We start from the raw sequence: 17,915 nt of genomic DNA, 5'->3' as shown, positions 1-17,915 counted from the left end.
GATTTCTATATCACAATGTACAGAATAAAAATTAGTTCTACTTTGCTTTTGTTATGCATCTCGTAAGTAAAGTGGGTAAATTCCAAATATGTTTATGGAAACTATGAAGAAATGTAGAACAAATTCTTCTTTTCTATTTCCTATGAAGACTGCTTTGCATAGTACCAGCTTATATGGTTATTTTTATAGTCACATACTTTTGTGCAAAACAAAATTACCATCCATGGTAAGCTTCCTTTTCCTATAATCTAAACTGCATTTATGATTTATTTCAAAACAACACTTAAAGTTAGGGATCTTAAAATCTTAAGTTGAAATTTGAAGGAAAAAGGTAGAAATTGTTCCTATTAAGATAAATGTAATTTTGTAGGTCTCTCAAAACTAGTTTATATATACAGTTTAAGTTAACAATCGAAATGTTTTATACATTAAGAAATCATTACTTTATACTGTTCATTACATAATACAAAGTTAAATATTTTACCTGGTAAGGTTCATAAAAAAATGCTTCTACGCCTTCTGAAAATTCTCTAATTAAGCCAAATGGATTTCCCAAAACATCAAGTCCGAGAATGAGTACATACATTTGCTTAATAGCCTAAAAATAAAACATGAGTATCAACGTCATGAGAGGATAGTAGACACATCCAGTTTGTGCAGGCTAACATCTTTATTACAAATCTCAAGACCTAAACTTTATCACTATTCCTTTTTTGCATTTTATTTTATTTATATGGGTGTTTTGCCTCCATATACATTGGTGTACCACATGCATGCAGTATCCTCAGAGGACAGAAGAAGGTGTTAGATGCCCTGGGACCGGAGTTACAAAAAGCTGTGGGCTGCCATGTGGGTTCTGAGAATCAAACCACCATCCTCTGGAAGAACAGCGAGTGTTCTCCAGTCCTCTTATCTTGATTCTTCATTAAAAAATATAATTACTAAAAACATGTGTTTGTAGTGTATGTGGAGGTACATACTGTGTGTGGGTAACTGTGGAAGGCAGGGTTCAACCTCAGGCATCATCTTGAGGAATACGATCATTCTTCTTTAGACAGGCTCTTATGAGCCTAGACTGACGGCATGTAAACCCCAGTGACTGTGTCTCTGACCACTCAGTGCTGGGACTGTAAGTACATACTAGCATACTTGGATTTTCACCTGGGTTCTGGGGCTCAAATTCAGGTCGTCAAGCTTACAAGGCAAGTACTTCAAAGTGACTAAGCCACTTCACACAACCTTATACTTAGTTTTTGAAAAGCAGCTTGGTGTTACTGTGAAAAGAGATAAAAAGAAACTCTAGACTCCAGAGTCTACAACACAGAAAAGGTTTTTGGCGTTCTACTACTTGTGAGCTACTGCTAGCAGCGTCCTACACATTTCCCAGTGCCACAGCACATGGCAAAAGTGAAATGCACGCCCAGAACTCAAGTCTAAATGTTGAGATAGAGGAATCTTTCTAAAGTTGAACAGATTCACAGAAACAAGGTATGTAGCTGACTCAATAACTCCACACTAAAAATATTTGTGCTCATCAGTGACTGACAGTTTGAAGAAACTAAGCATGATGAATTAACACATTATTAAAAAATATATGTATTTCTAATCCATACTGATTCAGAAAAAAATTCTAACAATGTTTTTTATTTTGTTTTGTTTTACGAACAAGGACAAAAAATTGAAATGGTGGTTTGGTTAAAGTTCTTATTAATAAATCTAAGGGGGGAAAACCATGTTTAAAAATTTGAAATCTGTTATTTGCTTTCCTGACACATTTATAGTGCACATGCATGGACACGCACAAGGCCTGACTAGCTCACATATTTCTATCCCTTTTTAAGGTAATCTCACACTAACCTGTTTTGAATAGTGTCTTATTACTTCAGATTGCAGTTCAGATGTTGTACGGAACTGGTAGTTGAGTTCAAAAAAGGCAAGTCTGAAAAAAAGTTAACAAATATATGTATATCTACAAATATATATGTCTGCATGGAGGGGAACAATTTTTTTAAAAAAAATATTGATGACTAGTTTTATTTTCTTTAGAATTTTCATCTCCAGATTTCTCCCAATACATTTATTCAATATAATTCTTGGCACATTCTAGTGAAAGAAATTCTCTAATGATCTGATAAAATCTATAACTCATATCCTATGGAAAAAACACTGAAGACCAAGACAAAGATCTCAGCCATGGACTTACAGAACTATTTCCCAACTCTGCTCAAAAAGACTCCAAAAGAAAATGTTTTGACAAGCTGAGATGACTGAGGGGCCACCTGGGAATGCCCAGGTTTCTGCTGCTGCCTGCCAGTCTTCCTTCGAGGACTACAGCAGAGGCAGTAACTAACTCACTAACTGGAGAACTCTTTTTGCTGACCACGAAAACAGAAAGATCCATTTCACTTTATTCTGATGCCTTCAGACCTGTGCTCTTGTGTTGACTGTTTTCTAGTTAGACTCAGAGCTGCCTCTGACTCTCATGCTGCTATTACTAAGCAGGCACGCTAAGACATGTTACCTGGAAAGATCATTCTTTTCTAAGTAGTCTCTACTCAGACATGCTGAATTACTAGTCAGATACTTCTGTAGGCAACTCACACTCAAGTATAAAGGTGGGTTTTGCCTGCTTTTGAGATGAGCTCTCACTCTGCTGCACGTGCTCATCATGAACTCCCGAACTTCAGTCACCTTTCCACCTTAGCCTCTCAAGGGCAGGACTGCACGGGTGCCCCAAAATGTCTAGTCTAAAAATAAATGTTCGACTACAATACATTTAAATTAATCCCTTCATCGTCCACTTCCTTCTATTCTGTCGAGTCACGTACTCAATGAAAAGTCTTCATCTGATGGACTTGCAAGCCTTATCATTTTTTTTTAATTTTTTTAAAAAAGAAAACAATCTACCTTTCTTTCATTTTGCATACTAATCCCAGTTTCCACTCCCTCCCCTTCTCCCCTTCCCTCCACCTTTCCCCCCACCCCAACCTCCTATCCACTCCTCAGAGAGGGTTAGGCACTTTGCTTTGGGGAAGGTCCAAGGCCCTCCCTACTATATCTAAGCTGAGCAAAGTATCCCTTCAAAGAGAATGGGTTCCCAAAAAGAAAGTACAAATAGTAGGAATAAATCTTGGTGTCTACCAGTGACCCTGCACTCTGCCCCACTCATACACTGTCACCCACATTCACAGGGTCTAGTCTGGACCTATTCCTTTTCTGTCTGCCCGGAGTTGGTGAGCTCCCATTAGCTCAGGTAAACTGTTTCAGTGGGTGACATCATATCTTTTAAGTATCCACTTCTTTTGAGGAACCTTAATTCAAACTAGAGTTTCTGAATATCCTGCATCTCTTTTTCTTAAGGAAATTACTTAAAATTTATTCTTAACTAAGTCATCAAGATCAGGTAAAACACTCGGTATTATTTTGATTAAAGACCGAAACCACAATTCACCCATAATTTTCTTTCTTTTTTTTTTTGGTTTTTCGAGACAGGGTTTCTCTATGGCTTTGGAGCCTGTCCTGGAACTAGCTCTGCAGACCAGGCTGGTCTCGAACTCACAGAGATCCGCCTGCTTCTGCCTCCCGAGTGCTGGGATTAAAGGCGTGCGCCACCATCGCCCGGCTCACCCATAATTTTCAATATGCTTTTCACATTTACAAAATTTTTAGGTAAACATAAACGAACCATTCATCAGTTTATAGATATAAGTATTAACCATACTTAAAAACTACATCTTGCACATCTGTAAGGGTGGCACCAATACTCTTCAGCAAAAGATTTAAAGAATGAACGGGAATCAGTCCTCCACGTTGTCCTGAATCTTTAGCTTCTTCTCTACCAGAGCTCAGTGAAACACTCAAATGCAACTGAAGAGATAAAGAAATACATTGAAGCACTTTCCCCATAGTGACTACTTTAACTTACACAAAACAGTTTAATATTGAGTTCATTAAACCATAAATAAGATCTTAAAGTGACTTGAATTAAGCCAAAACCCAGAAACTAAGAGCTTAAGTCAAAATCCAACATACCTCTGCAATTTAAACTTTAATTTAAAATTCACCATTTAAGATGTCATAATTGAATTCTACTCCTTTTATATTTTTATGAGATAGAATGTGACTACATAGCCCAGACTATCTGGACTTGGAATCCCTCTTTCCTCAGCATCGTGAGTGCTGAGCTTACAAATACACCCATCTTCAACGCTATTCTCATGGCACTGTATTGATCCTAGGAAAATGTTCACTCAATATATTTGTTAGTAACATTAGTGACCTAGATTTTGAAGTTGTTAATAATAACCACATATTTCCTAAAGTTTACAAATTCAACTGTTAGAATTAGGTTAGCACAATAAAACCAGTTTAAAAGCACTTTTGTGTTGTACTGCATGTATTTGTCTGAGTATGTATGTATGTATGATTGTGCAATAATTTAATGTGCTACAAATAACTTGTAGAAATTATGTTAGCAATTTAGATTAACAATAGCAAGATGGCTTAGTAGTATATAAAGGAGCTTTTTGCCAAGTCTGATAGCCTGAATTCAATCCTTGGAAACGACATGGCCAAAGGAGAAAACTGACTCCTACATGTCTCTATGTTCGCAAATGACAAGCGCACGCACACATTAGACTTAGATTTGGGCTGGCGAGATGGCTCAGTGGGTAAAATTACTTGCAAGATAAGTCTGTCAAATTGAGTTCAAACCCAGAACCCATGGTGGAAGGAGAGAAGGTTATCTTCTAACCTCCTATCCACCGTTGACAAAGACAGGCCCATACTCACATATACACATTTTGTGCACACACACCAAACACTCACACACAATAACTAAAATAATTAAAACTTATAATTATATTCTGTGCTCAACTCTTTTTGTGTTGTAGTGTGCATGTATGCATGTGTACACAGGTTGGAGTTAGAAGTTACTGACCCTCTGATTCTGAAGTCCACTTAATAACTAATAACTAAAACAACCATCATATATGAAACTTTAAAAATTATCACAATTTACTAAAAAAAAAGTCAAATAACAAAAGGTCAAGATATAGACATAGGTTATATATTATTTCTAAATGATAAAATATACTTTTTTAAAAATGTAAAGAATCAATTTCTCTGTTATTTATATATGTAACTGTAAAACTATACAACTACTATGTTGTTAAAGGAGATAATTTAAGTGCTAATTCCTTCAAACATCAAATCAATTTCTAACTATTTAGTTTATAAAACAAAAAATGTGTATTTCCTTACCTTGATAGGAGATATATGGAAATACTCGAAGAGATTGATTTGAGATTGATCTACTGAAGAAACTGTTTCATATTCTTGTTCAAATGTTTCTACATCCTTATGAAAATATTCAACCTATACAAGAAATATAAACACCAAAAGGACCTGCTTTTGTAAGATATTTAAATTCAATACCTCACAGGTTAAAAAAAACTCCTAACACTCAGAGTCAACATTACCAGTAACTGGAAGTTACTGTCTCAGAAGTAACTTGTATTATTCCTGCTAGAAAGTCTGCCACAAACCACATGATGCATGTATCTTTTAAGTTTCTATTAAATGGTACCCGGTTTTTCATCATGTGACTACAGATCCTATTTTAAGACAGCACCAATACATTCTAGCAATATATCTTTTTGTGTTTATTTGCTTTTTTAAACACAGTTTTATAACAGTCTGTAGCACTTTAGTATCTGTCTTGCAGCAGTTTTAGAGTCCAGCAGTATAAATGTAAAAAGGAGAAGGCACTAAATAATTTTGCATGAGGTAGCAGTGGTTTTATTTTTGGTAATCATTAACACTTCCTTTCCAAATATGCACAAACCCATGTTACTTCTGTGTCCTGAAAAAAGTCCCAAGAACTTGAAGTTACAGAGATTATGTAGTTAAAAAAAGTAAAAACTGAACAGATTCTAAATTACGTTGGATACCATTAAACATATTCATATAGGTAATTATACCTGTACCAAGAAGCAGAGACAAATAAAAATAAAACCAATATTCCTAATATTGCCTGAAACTCTCCCTAAATTACTGAAAGATAAAACACATATCCAGGAACTGTGTGAACTCAGTCCAAGTACAATAGATGTAATAATAATGTTAATAATAATAGTAATACTGGAAAATACCAGAGAAAAATCTTAAAAGCAGAAAGCTGATTGTATAGAAGCCAGAAGGTAAGTGCTGATTTTATAAGTCAGGAAGGTACAGTACTCAGAGTGTTGTATGCCCCACTGACTAGACACCCAAGGACAAAATAACTACTTTTGGAAGTGAAGAAGCCATAAAGAATATTCCAATATAAAGTCTGAGAATCTGACTAGCTAACCTACTCGCTACAAAAATGTAGTACTGAACGTTTCTGCTTAGTTTTGTTTCCGGTTGCTATGAAATACGTCAACACAAGTAATTTTAAGGGACTAAAGGATGATCAGCTTACAATTCTAGGTCACAGTGCATCACTGTGGGGTAGCCACACCCACAGGCAGGCAGAGAGTGACTGCACAGAGACTGGGTGTGCTACTTACTCACTTTACTCTTTCCTCCCCTACACAATCCAGGACTCAAAGCTGGGAATGGTGCCTCCCACAATTTGGCTGGGCCTCTTCCCATCAGTTCCTGTTATCAAGACAGCCCTCGAAACCCAGACAGCATAGGCCAACCTAATTAGACAATTTCTCGACAGAGTGTCTTTTTTTAGAGTGTCAAGCAGACAAATTAGCCATCATATGACTTCACACTTTAATTTGAATTAGAACAAAAGAGCAAAAATCCCAGGGAAAAGGTGAGTAAAAAGTAAGCCACTCTCAGAAAGGTAAGTATTGTTATTTCTCATATACAGAATCAAGATTTAATATAACTATAACTTTAATTCCAATTTGTAAGTATATATAATTACATATATAAATAATTATATGTGAAAAGAGAAGAGGAATTATGAGGAGAAAGAGGTTTAAAAGAAGAACAGGAATAGGAGGGGGAAAGGAGAGGAGGAAGGCAAAACAACATAAAGGTTTTTTTCTCCTATGTATAAGCAATCAATGGTCAGTTCACCCCCCATATGTCTAAATTGCCATACTGATTAATATCTTGCATATCACCATAGAACCTTCATCTGGAGATGGATGGAGATAGAGACAGAGACTCACACTGGAGCACTGAACTGAGCTCCCAAGGTCCAAATGAGGAGCAGAAGGAGGGAGAACATGAGCAAGGAAGTCAGGACCGCAAGGTGTGCACCCACCCACTGAGACTGTGGGGCTGATCTAATGGGAGCTCACCAAAGCAAGCTGGACTGGGACTGATGGAGCATATGATCAAACCAGACTCTCTGAACGTGTCGGACAAGGATGGCTGACTGAGAAGCCAAGAACAGTGGCACTGGGTTTTGATCCTACTGCATGTACTGGCTTTGTGGGAGCCTAGTTTGTTTGGATGCTCACCTTCCTAGACCTGGATGGAGGGGGGAGGACCTTGGACTTCGCACGGGGCAGGGAACCCTGACTGCTCTTTGGACTGGAGAGGGAGGGAGAGGGGATGGGGGAAGGGGATGGGGGAAGGGGGGAATGGGAGGAGGGGAGGAGGTGGAAATTTTTAAGTAAAAATTTAAGAAAATTCATTTGCAGCAAGAGGCACCAGGTGTTTTTAAAATAACAAAAACAGAGAAAGCAGTTTTCTGCTCTGCAAATAAATGGACCATTTACCGCCCCCCACCCCGCAAAAAGAAAGATAACGCATATTTTTTCAGTAAGCTGTAAAAGACAAGAGCTACATATGAAGACCAGTTGTATTTCTATATGTACCAGCATTATAACGCCACGCTGAAACTATATAATATAAACAACTTCATGCATAATAGCCCAGTAAAAATAAATACCTAAGAATACATTTACAGTGCAAAATCTACACTCTGAAAATGACAATGAATTGTTTGAAGAACTTGATAAGCTTATTTTAAAATTCATATGGAACTGCAAGGGCTCAAGTTAGCCTAAATAATCTTCAAAAAGAGCAACAAAGTACTGGATCATATCCCAATTATGGAACTCACTGACAATGAGAGCAATTAAGGCTGGCAAAATGACAGACATACAGATTTCAGAAATAAAATTATTTATCTATTTTTCTTGCAAAAAGAATCCAACTACGCAATAGAGGAACAAGCAGTGTTTCAAAACATGCTGCTGAGGCAGCTATCCGTTACTTCCAGAACTGGGGTCTTTATGTCACACATACATAGAAGTAAGACAAATGGATCAAAACGTAGCTGTAAGAGTTTAGGCTTTAAAGGCTTAGCTACATGGTAAAATAGTTATGACACAGGACTTAGCAAATAATTTTTTAAAAGCATATTAAAAGCATGAATAATAAAAGAAAAATATTTTGTACTTTCTTAACATTAAAAAAACTTACCAGAACATTAGAAAATGTTTGAAAAATCATATGGCTTGTCAAAGACCAATTAGGATGCACAAAGAACTCTGGAAATTCAACAGTAAGAAGACAGCCCCATTATATAACTTGGAGAGCCTGGGCAGACACTCTCCACTGAAGATACACACATCCCTAGCACATCAAGAGATTCTCAGCAGGGGGCTAGGTTGGCTCAGTGGGTAAAGACACTGCCAAACCTGTCTTGGCACTCACATGGAGAAAGGAGAGGACCAACTCCTGTGAGCTGTTCACTGACCTCCACATGCATGTTATGGCACACTCCTACCTCCCCACAAGTAAATAAATGTTTAAAAAAACTAGCATCAATATCAGACATACAAGCCCCAGTGAGGAGCCAGTTTCTACCCACTAGGATAGCCAGAACGAAAACCACAAACAGTAATTGTTCTAGGTAAGGTTGAGAAATCAGAGTTCTCACATTCTGAAACTAAAGATGGTAAGATGGAAGAATGGCAGAGTTACTTTAGAAACTAAAATTTTAAAATGATTGAACACAAGAAATTATTAGCGAATTTTTTAAAAGATTAAATTTGATTAAACATAATTACTATGTTACTTAGCAATTCTACTCCTAGGCACGTATATATATGAAAAATGAATAGTCTAAGTTGACAGAAAATTATGTTCATAAAGAACATCATCGTTCTAGAAAAAATGTAAAAGCAATCCAGATTCAAGCGAGTGACAAATAAACAGGTGCAGTACAAACCCAGGTAAAGGATTATTAGTTGAAATGACATGTTGATACATGATACAACACAGAGAGGCTCTAAAAATATGCCAAGTGATAGAGATTGAAGGGAGCTGGAGGGGAAATGGGGATGAATATGATATTTCATTGTATACATGTATGAAATTTTCATATATAAAAAAATAATTCTGAACCAGCAGCACATGGTATGATTCTGTGCATGCAAATGTTACATGGAGAAAGCACATTCACATTATGTAGTATAAAAACATTTAAGATGTGCTGAGAGACTCTTGAATTTGATCAGGTAATAACTACAACTTTACCTACAAAGTTTGATAATATTTTCTTAGACTTTCTCTTTTCATATCCTTTCCTGTCAGATGCTGTCACTTTAAGTCTTACCTTTGTGTTCTCAGTCACCTCAGCTTTTGTGACAAGGTCTGCTATGGCATACACAAACCCAAGATCCAATCTGAGATCCATTTCTTGAATCAACACTTTGAAATACCTATATTAAAATGTAAGAAGCATTCAATTTTTTTTTCAAGTAAATAAATTAAGAAATTAGATGAAATAAATTAGAACTTTGAAACCTGGGACTAAAGAATGCAATGAACCATGCTATACTTTAACATCAAGAAACTCAAAACATGAAAGTGGCCCCAGAAAAGAAATTGACTTGTGACAAAAGGTCATGGAATAGATCATTACATAACAACAATAATGAATAAACAAATTATATGTGACGAATCATTACATCTAAATAAAAAATTTTAATTAGAAAAGCAAGTCCTATAAGTCTTTTACAGTTTTAAATATTTTGAGAAAATTGGGCATCAATCCAGCTAGCTAGAGAGATTACCTCATTTGCTGCTCTTCCAGAGGATTTGGGTTTGATTCCCATCACCCACTGAATGCTCATAACTGCCTCTAACTCTAGTCCCACGGAATCCCATTACCTCTACTGCCGCAGCAGGCACCTGACATATAAAATGGTGTGCAGACATATATGCAGGAAAGATATTCATACTCATAAAAATAATGGCATAAATTTTAAAGAAAACTAGAAAATAAAAATAAAAACAATTTAACCATGCATATACAGTCAAAAATCTATTTATTTTAAAATTTGATCTATTATCAGTGTGCGTGTGTGTGGGCCATGTGACATAGTACATTGTGTAGACAATTCTCTCCTTCCACCATTATGAAGGTTCTAGGGATCAAACTCAGACATTACTATGCTGTGATAGTGTCTATTCACTAAGACTTCTTCATAATACTGATCCATAATACTGCATTTATTTTAATTTTTTATTGATATTTATTGAGCTCTACATTTTTCTCTGCTCCCCTCCCTGATTCTCCCCTCCCCCCTTAAGCCTCCCCCAAGGTCCCTATGCTCCCAATTTACTCAGGAGATCTTGTCTTTTTCTACTTCCTACTTCCCATGTAGGTTGGATCTATGTAAGTTTCTCTTAGTGTCCTCATTCTTGTCTAAGTTCTCTGGGATTGTGGTTTCTAGGCTGGCTTTCTTTGCTTTATGTTTAAAAACCACCTATGAGTGAGTACATGTTATAATTGTCTTTCTGTGTCTGGGTTACTTCTCTCAAAATAATGTTTTCTAGCTCCATCAATTTTCCTGCAAAATTCAAGATGTTATTATTTTTTTCTGCTTGTAGTACTCCATTGTGTAAATGTACCACATTTTCCTTATCCATTCTTCAGTTAAGGGGCATTTAGGTTGTTTCCAGGTTCTGGCTATGACAAACAAAGCTGCTATGAACATAGTTGATCACATGTCCTTGTGGCATGATTGAGCATCCTTTGGATATATACCCAAAAGTGGTATTACTGGGTCTTGAGGAAGGTTGTTTCCTAATTTTCTGAGAAATCGCCACACTGACATCCAAAGGAGTTGTACCAGCTTGCATTCCTACCAGCAATGCAGAAGTGTTCCCTTTTCCCCAAAACCTCTCCAGCATATGTTGTCATCAGTGGTTTTGATCTTGGCCATTCTTACAGGTGTAAGATGGAATCTCAGAGTTGTTTTGATTTGCATTTCTCTGATAAGGATGTTGAACATTTCCTTAAGTGTCTTTCAGCCATTTTAGATTCCTCTGTTGAGAGTTCTCTGTTTAGATCTGTACTCCATTTTTTTTTATTGGATTATGTGATCTTTTTGTGTCCAATTTCTTGAGTTCTTTGTATATTTTGGAGATCAGACCTTTGACTGATGTGGGATTAGTGAAGATCTTTTCTCATTCTGTAGGCTGTCGTTTTGTCTTGCTGACCATGTCCTTTGTTTTACAGAAGCTTTTCAGTTTCAGGAGGTCCCATTTATTGTTTCTCTCAGTGTCTGTACTTTTGGGGTTATATTTAGGAAGTGGTTCCCTGTGGCAATACGTTCAAGTGTACTTCCCACTTTCTCTTCTATAAGGTTCAGTGTGGCTGGCTTTATGTTGAGGTCTTTGATATATTTGGACTTGTTTGTGCATGGAATAGATATGGGTCTATTTTCATTTTTCTACATGTTGATATCCAGTTATTTCAGCAACACTTGTTAAATATGCTTTCTTTTTTTCCATTTGATATTTTTCTGCTTCTTTATCAAAGATCAGGTGTTCGAAGATGTGTGGATTGATATTCGGGTCTTCTATTCAGTTCCACTGGTCCTCCTGTCTGTTCTTATGACAATACCAGGCTGCTTTATTACTGAGCTCTGTGGTAGAGTTTGAAGTCAGGAATTGTGATGCCTCCAGAAGTTCTTTTATTGAACAGGATTGTTTTGGCTATCCTTGGTTTTTTGCTTTTCCATATGAAGTTGAGTACTGTTCTTTCGAGGTCTTTGAAGAATTTTTCTGGGATTTTGCTGGGCATTGCGTTGAATCTGTAGATTGCTTTTGGTAAGATTGCCATTTTTACTATGTTAATTATGTCTACTCAAGAGCACGGAATATCTTTCACTTTCTAGTGTCTTCTTCAATTTCTTCTAAGATTTAAAGTTCTTGTCATACAAGTCTTCCACTTGTTTGGTTAGAGTTACTCTGAGATATTTTATGCTATTTGTGGCTATTGTGAAGGGTGTTGATTCTCTGATTTCTTCCCCAGCCCTTTTATCATCTGTGTACAGGAGGGCTACTGATTTCTTTTGAGTTAATCTTGTGTCCCGCTACATTGCTGAACATGTTTATGAGCTATAGAAGTTCCTTGGTAGAATTTTTGGGATCACTTATGTAAACTATCATATCATCAGCAAACAATGAGAGTTTGACTTCTTCTTTCCCAATTTGTATCACCTTGATCTCCCTTTGGTGTCTTATTCCTCAAGAACTATATTGAACAGATATGGAGAGAGTGGACAACCCTGTCTTGTTCCTGATTTCAGTGGAATCTCTGGGAGTTTCTCTCCATTTAGTTTGATATTAGCTGCTGGCTTGCTGTATATTACCTTAATTATGCTTAGGTATGTTACTTGTATCCCTGCTCTCTCCAAGACCTTTATCATGAAGGGATGTTATATTTTGTTAAAAGCTTTTTTGGTATCTAATCATGTGGTTTTCAATTTTTAGCTTGTTTATATGGTGGATTACGTTGACAGATTTTTGTATGTTGAACCATCACTGTATCTGTGGGTTGAAGCCTCCTTGATCATGGTGGATGATGGTTCTGATGTGTTCTTGGATTTAATTTGCCAGTATTTGATGTGGAAGGGTCTTCTGTTTGTGTTGATTTCATTGGTTAATAAAGAAACTGTGTTGGCCCATTTGATAGGTCAGCCCTTGGGTGGGTGGAGTAGATAGAACAGAATGCTGGGAAGAAGGGAAGTGAGGTCAGATGCCATGGAGCGAGAGGCCATGAAGCTCTGACCCAAGACAGACACAGGCTAGAATCTTCCCGGTAAGCCACCACCTTGTGGTGCCACACAGATTATTAGATATGGGTTAAAGCAAGATATGAGAGTTAGCTAGTAAGAGACTAGAGCTAATGGCCAAGCAGCGTCTATATGAATACAGTTTGTGTGTTGTTATTTCTGGGGCTAAGCTAGCCAAGCGGGAGCCGGGTGGGACGAAAAGCAGGCCTGCCTGCAGCTCCTTCTACAAGTATTTTATTTAGTATTTTTGCATCAATGTTCATGAGAGAGATTGGTCTGTAATTCTCTTTCTTAGTAATGTCTTTCTGTGGTTTGGGTAGCAGGGTAATTGTAGCCTCATAAAAAGAGTTTGGCAAAGTTCCTTCTGTTTCTGTTGTGTGGAATAATTTAAGGAGTATTGGTATTAGTTATTCTTTGAAAGTCTTGTAGAATTCTGAGCTGAAACCATCTGGGTCCTGGTTTTTTTTTGTTTGTTTGTTTTTTTGTTTTTTTCTTGTTTGGGAGACTTTTGAGGACTGTTTCTATTTCTTCAGCACTTTAATTTGCTTATCTGGTCTTAATTTAATTTTGGTAAGTGATATTTATCCAGAAAGTTGTCCATTTCCTTTAAGTTTTCCAATTTTGTGGAGTACAGGTTTTCAAAATATGACTTAATGATCCTCTGTATTTCCTTCCTATCTGTTGTTATGTCCTCCTTTTCATTTCTGATTTTGTTAATTTGGATATCCTCTCTCTGCCTTTTGGTTAGTTTGGATAAAGGTTTGTCTATTTTGTTGATTTTCTAAAAGAACCAACTCTTTGTCTGATTCTTTGTATTTTTTCTTTGTTTCTATTTTGTTGATTTCAGCTCTCAATTTGATTATTTCCTGTTGTCTAGTTTTCTTAGGTGAGTTCACTTCTTTTTGTTCTAAAGTTTTCAAATGTTCTGTTAATTCACTAGTGTGGAATTTTTTCAGCTTCTTTATGTAGGCGTTTAGTGCTATGAACTTGCCTCTTAACACTACTTTCATTGTGTCCCATAAATTTGGGTATGTTGTGTGGTTGTTTTCATTGAATTTTAGGTAGTCTTTAATTCCCCCCCTTTATTTCTTACTTGACCCATTGATGATTCAGGTGAGCATTGTTTAATTTCTATGTGTTTGTAGGTTTTCTGGAATTAGTATTGCTGTTGACTTCTAGTTTTTTTTTTTTTGATTTTTTTTAAAACTAATCAGAATGTTTTATATAATTTATCAAAATAAAATATACAAATATATATGCTTATCTTCATCATAAATCATATTATAAAATTTATTTTGCTATTCTGCAATATTTGGAGGACATGTTTATCTTAAATAATTATTCAGTGACTACAATATTATAAAAATATTTTAATGTACTCAACCATAGGTATTCCAAATATATATTCCATAGATATGTGGAGAATTTTGTTATAATTGTATGTAATCAAATTGTTTATACTATTCTATGTCCTAAATTTTATTTCTATGACGCTGTCCTTTAATTGGGTGACTTCTAGTTTTAAACTATGGTGATAAGTTAACATTGGGTTCTTCCAATTTTTTTTTTTTTTGTATTTGTTGAGGTTTGTTTTGTTACTGACTATGTGGCCAATTTTTGAGAAGGTTCCATGAGGTGCTGATAAGAAGGTATATTATTTTCTGTTTGGATGGAATATTCTATAGATGTCTGTTAAGTTCATTTGAGTCATAACCTCTGTTAGTTCTCTTATTTCTGTTCATTTTTTTGTCTGATTGATTTGTCCAGTGGTGAGAGAGGAGTGCTTAGGTCTCCCACTATTAGTGTGTGGGGTTTAATGTATGATTTAAGCTTTAGAAGTGTTTCTTTGAGATATGAGGGTGCCCTTTATTTGGGGCATAGATGTTCAGTATTGAAATTTCCACTTGATGGATTTTTCCTGTTACTAGTATGAAATGACCTTCGTCTCTTTTGACTGATTTCAGCTTGAAGTCTATTTTGTTAGATATTAGGACAGCTACACCCGCTTGTTTCTTAGATCCATTTGATTGGCATATTTTTTTCCCAATGCTTTACTCTGAGACAATGTCTGTCTTTAAGGTTGAGATGTGTTTCTTGTATGCAGAAGAATGGATTCTGTTATCCAATCTGTTAGCCTTTGCCTTTTTATAGGTGAGTTGAGTTCATTTACATTAAGGGATATTAATGACCAGTGATTGCTATCTCCTGTTAATTTAGTTTTCATTGTTGGTGATGTTAATTTGTGTGTTTTTTACTTCTTTGGGATTTGCTGTTATGAGATCATCAATTGTCTATGTTTTTGTTGGTGTAGCCATCTTCCTTGGGTTGGAGTTTTCCTTCTCGTACTTTACATAGGGCTGGGTTTATGGCTAGGTATTGGTGAAATCTAGATTTGTCATGGAATATCTTGTTTTGTCCTTCAATGGTGATTGACAGTTTTCCTGGGTAGTCTGGGCTGCATAATGCATAATGCTTAACTATGTTCTTCTGGCTTTCACTGTCTCCAATGAGAAGTCAGGTGTAATTCTGATAGGTCTACCTTTATATGTTACTTGGCCTTTTTCCTTTTCAGCTCTTAATATTCTTTCTTTACTCCGTATGTTTAGAGTTTTGATTATTATGCGACGAGAGTACTTTTTTGGGGGGGTCCAGTCTATTTGGTGTTCTATAAGCTTCTTGTATCTTCATAAGCATATCGTTCTTTAGGTAGGGAAAGTTTTTTTCTATGATTTTGTTAAATAAATTTTCTGTGCCTTTGAGTTGAACTTCTTCTTCTATACGTATTATTCTAAGATTTGGCCTTTTCACGGTGTCCGAGATTTCCTGAATATTTTGTGTTAAGCTTTTGTTAGATTTAATGTTTTCTTTAACTGATGAGTCTATTTCCTCTATTGTATCTTCAGCGCTTGAGATTCTTTCTTCTATTTCTTGTATTTTGCTGTTCACGTGTGCATTTGTGGTTCCTGATCTTTTTCTCATGATTTCTGTTTCTATAATTCCTTCAGCTTGTGTTTTCTTTATTGTTTCTATTTCAGTTTTCAAGTCCTGGATAGTTTCTTTTTATATTTTTGATTTCTTTTTCTCAGTTTTCTTTAAGTTATTTGCTGATATCTTCCAATTTTTTGTCTTTTCCCCAATTTCTTTAAGGGAATTTCTCATCTTATCTTTAAGAATTTCAAGCATTCTCTTGAATTTATTTTTTAGGTCTTTTTCATCTAGTTCATCTATATTTGGTTGTTCAGGTCTTGCTGTTGTAGGGTCTTTAGGTTTTACTGGTATTGTGTTGCTCTTTGTGGTGTAGCATGTGATCTTACCTTTTTAACTCATCTTTTCCTCTAATAGGTGTGTGATGGAGGAAGGTCATTGGCTAATAAAGAAACTGCCTTGGCCCATCTGATAGGGCAAAATTTAGATAGGCGGAGTAAACAGAACAGAATGCTGGGAGGAAGAGGAAGTGAGGTCAGATGCAGGGCAGCTCCTCTCAGAGCCAGACGCGATGAAGCAAGCCGCCAGGTCAGACATGCTGAATCTTTCCCGGTAAGACTGGTGCTACACAGATTATTAGAGATGGGTTGATCGGGATATGAGAATTAGCCAGTAAGGGCTAGAGCTAATGGGCCAAGCAGTATTTAAAAGAGTACAGTTTGTGTGTTGTTATTTCGGAGCATAAGCTAGCTGGGGCAGCAGGAACACAGCCTGCAGCCCCCCACTACAGGTGTGGTTGGGGCTGTCCGAGATTCTGTTGAATAATCTTCTAGATGCCAGTGAATCCAAAGCTCAGATGGTTGTTCCTCATGGTACAGTGTCACAATTCTAGTTACCCCGTTGGTTACTCATGTTTTTGGAGATAGCTCAGTACTCCTGTGCTTTGCTCTGCTCCCTTGGAATTTGCTGTCTCAGGCCTACTTTGGCCTAGGTTGCTGGCTTTGATCTGATTCTTAAAACCCGGATCTGGATCCCCTCCTGCAGAAGTCCCTGGCTTGGAGTTGGACCTGTTCTGGTGGAGATTGCTGACTCTGGATCTGGTCGCTGGCTCAATCCTGATCTGCCAGTGTTCTGGGACTGGTTTGGCTCCCAGGACCTTTATATGTAGATCCTGGTCTGGATTCCCTCCTGCAGAAGTCCCTGGGTTGGAGTTGGACCTGGAAAGGTTTCTGTTTCAGGTCTACTGCCTCGGAGGTCCCAGGCTTGGGTGCGCCCGAACCCACAGAGGACCTGCTTACTTCCTCAGAGGTTCCAGACTCACACTCGGACCTGTAGAGGTTCTAGGTTCCTGCCTATTCCCTTTGATGTCCCAGACCAATGCCTGAACCCACAGAGGTCCTGGTTTAGGCCTTCTCTCTCTGAGGTCCCAGACTCATGCCTGGCCCACCGAGATCTCTGGTTCCTGCCTATTCCCTTGGAATACCCAGGTTCACTCACGCCCAGACTGGCAGAGGTTCTGGCTCAGGCCTAGTTCCTGGGAGGTCCTAATACTGCATTTTTTTTAAAGCAGGGGAATTAGTACAGTTTATCTCAGTGATAAGGAGGAAGAAATGAAGAGGGGAGTATCACACAGATGGATGCTGTGGTCCATAATCTGCTTCTTGGAATGAGAAAGTTGTGAGTAAAGATGGAAATATTACTTTTGTTGCTGTTTCCAAAACAATGTATGGTAATTATAAATAATTTAAAACATAAAAAATGCATATACTAAAGAAGCAGAGATCCAGAAACAGCTATTGTTAACATTTAGGTATATTATACCCAAATCTTCTTTGTTAAGATTATCAAATGTTCAATAGATTTTTTTTTAACCTTTAAGAACTTAAGTATTTGACTCATCTGAAATTTAGTTTTAATAAGAACAAAACTATTTAAATGTTCAGA

At 36.8% G+C, this 17,915-nt stretch overlaps 1 protein-coding gene across 3 annotated transcripts in view; it reads right to left on the bottom strand.

The window, feature by feature from the left end:
• The window catches only part of Vps13a (vacuolar protein sorting 13 homolog A), a 198,768-nt gene that overhangs the window by 31,958 nt on the left and 148,895 nt on the right, over positions 1–17,915 (bottom strand). For all 3 annotated transcript variants that reach the window (XM_057777994.1, XM_057777996.1, XM_057777997.1), the window contains exons 59-63: positions 9,575–9,680; positions 5,263–5,376; positions 3,722–3,867; positions 1,858–1,939; positions 485–598 (exon numbers count right to left, since the gene is read on the bottom strand). In XM_057777994.1, coding sequence (XP_057633977.1) covers positions 485–598; positions 1,858–1,939; positions 3,722–3,867; positions 5,263–5,376; positions 9,575–9,680 — 562 coding nt within the window. The remainder of the gene's footprint in view (positions 1–484; positions 599–1,857; positions 1,940–3,721; positions 3,868–5,262; positions 5,377–9,574; positions 9,681–17,915) is intronic.

The sequence above is a fragment of the Chionomys nivalis genome, chromosome 8, assembly GCF_950005125.1.
Source record: "Chionomys nivalis chromosome 8, mChiNiv1.1, whole genome shotgun sequence".
Lineage (NCBI taxonomy): Eukaryota > Metazoa > Chordata > Mammalia > Rodentia > Cricetidae > Chionomys > Chionomys nivalis.
This window is presented reverse-complemented; position numbering and strand designations above follow the sequence as displayed.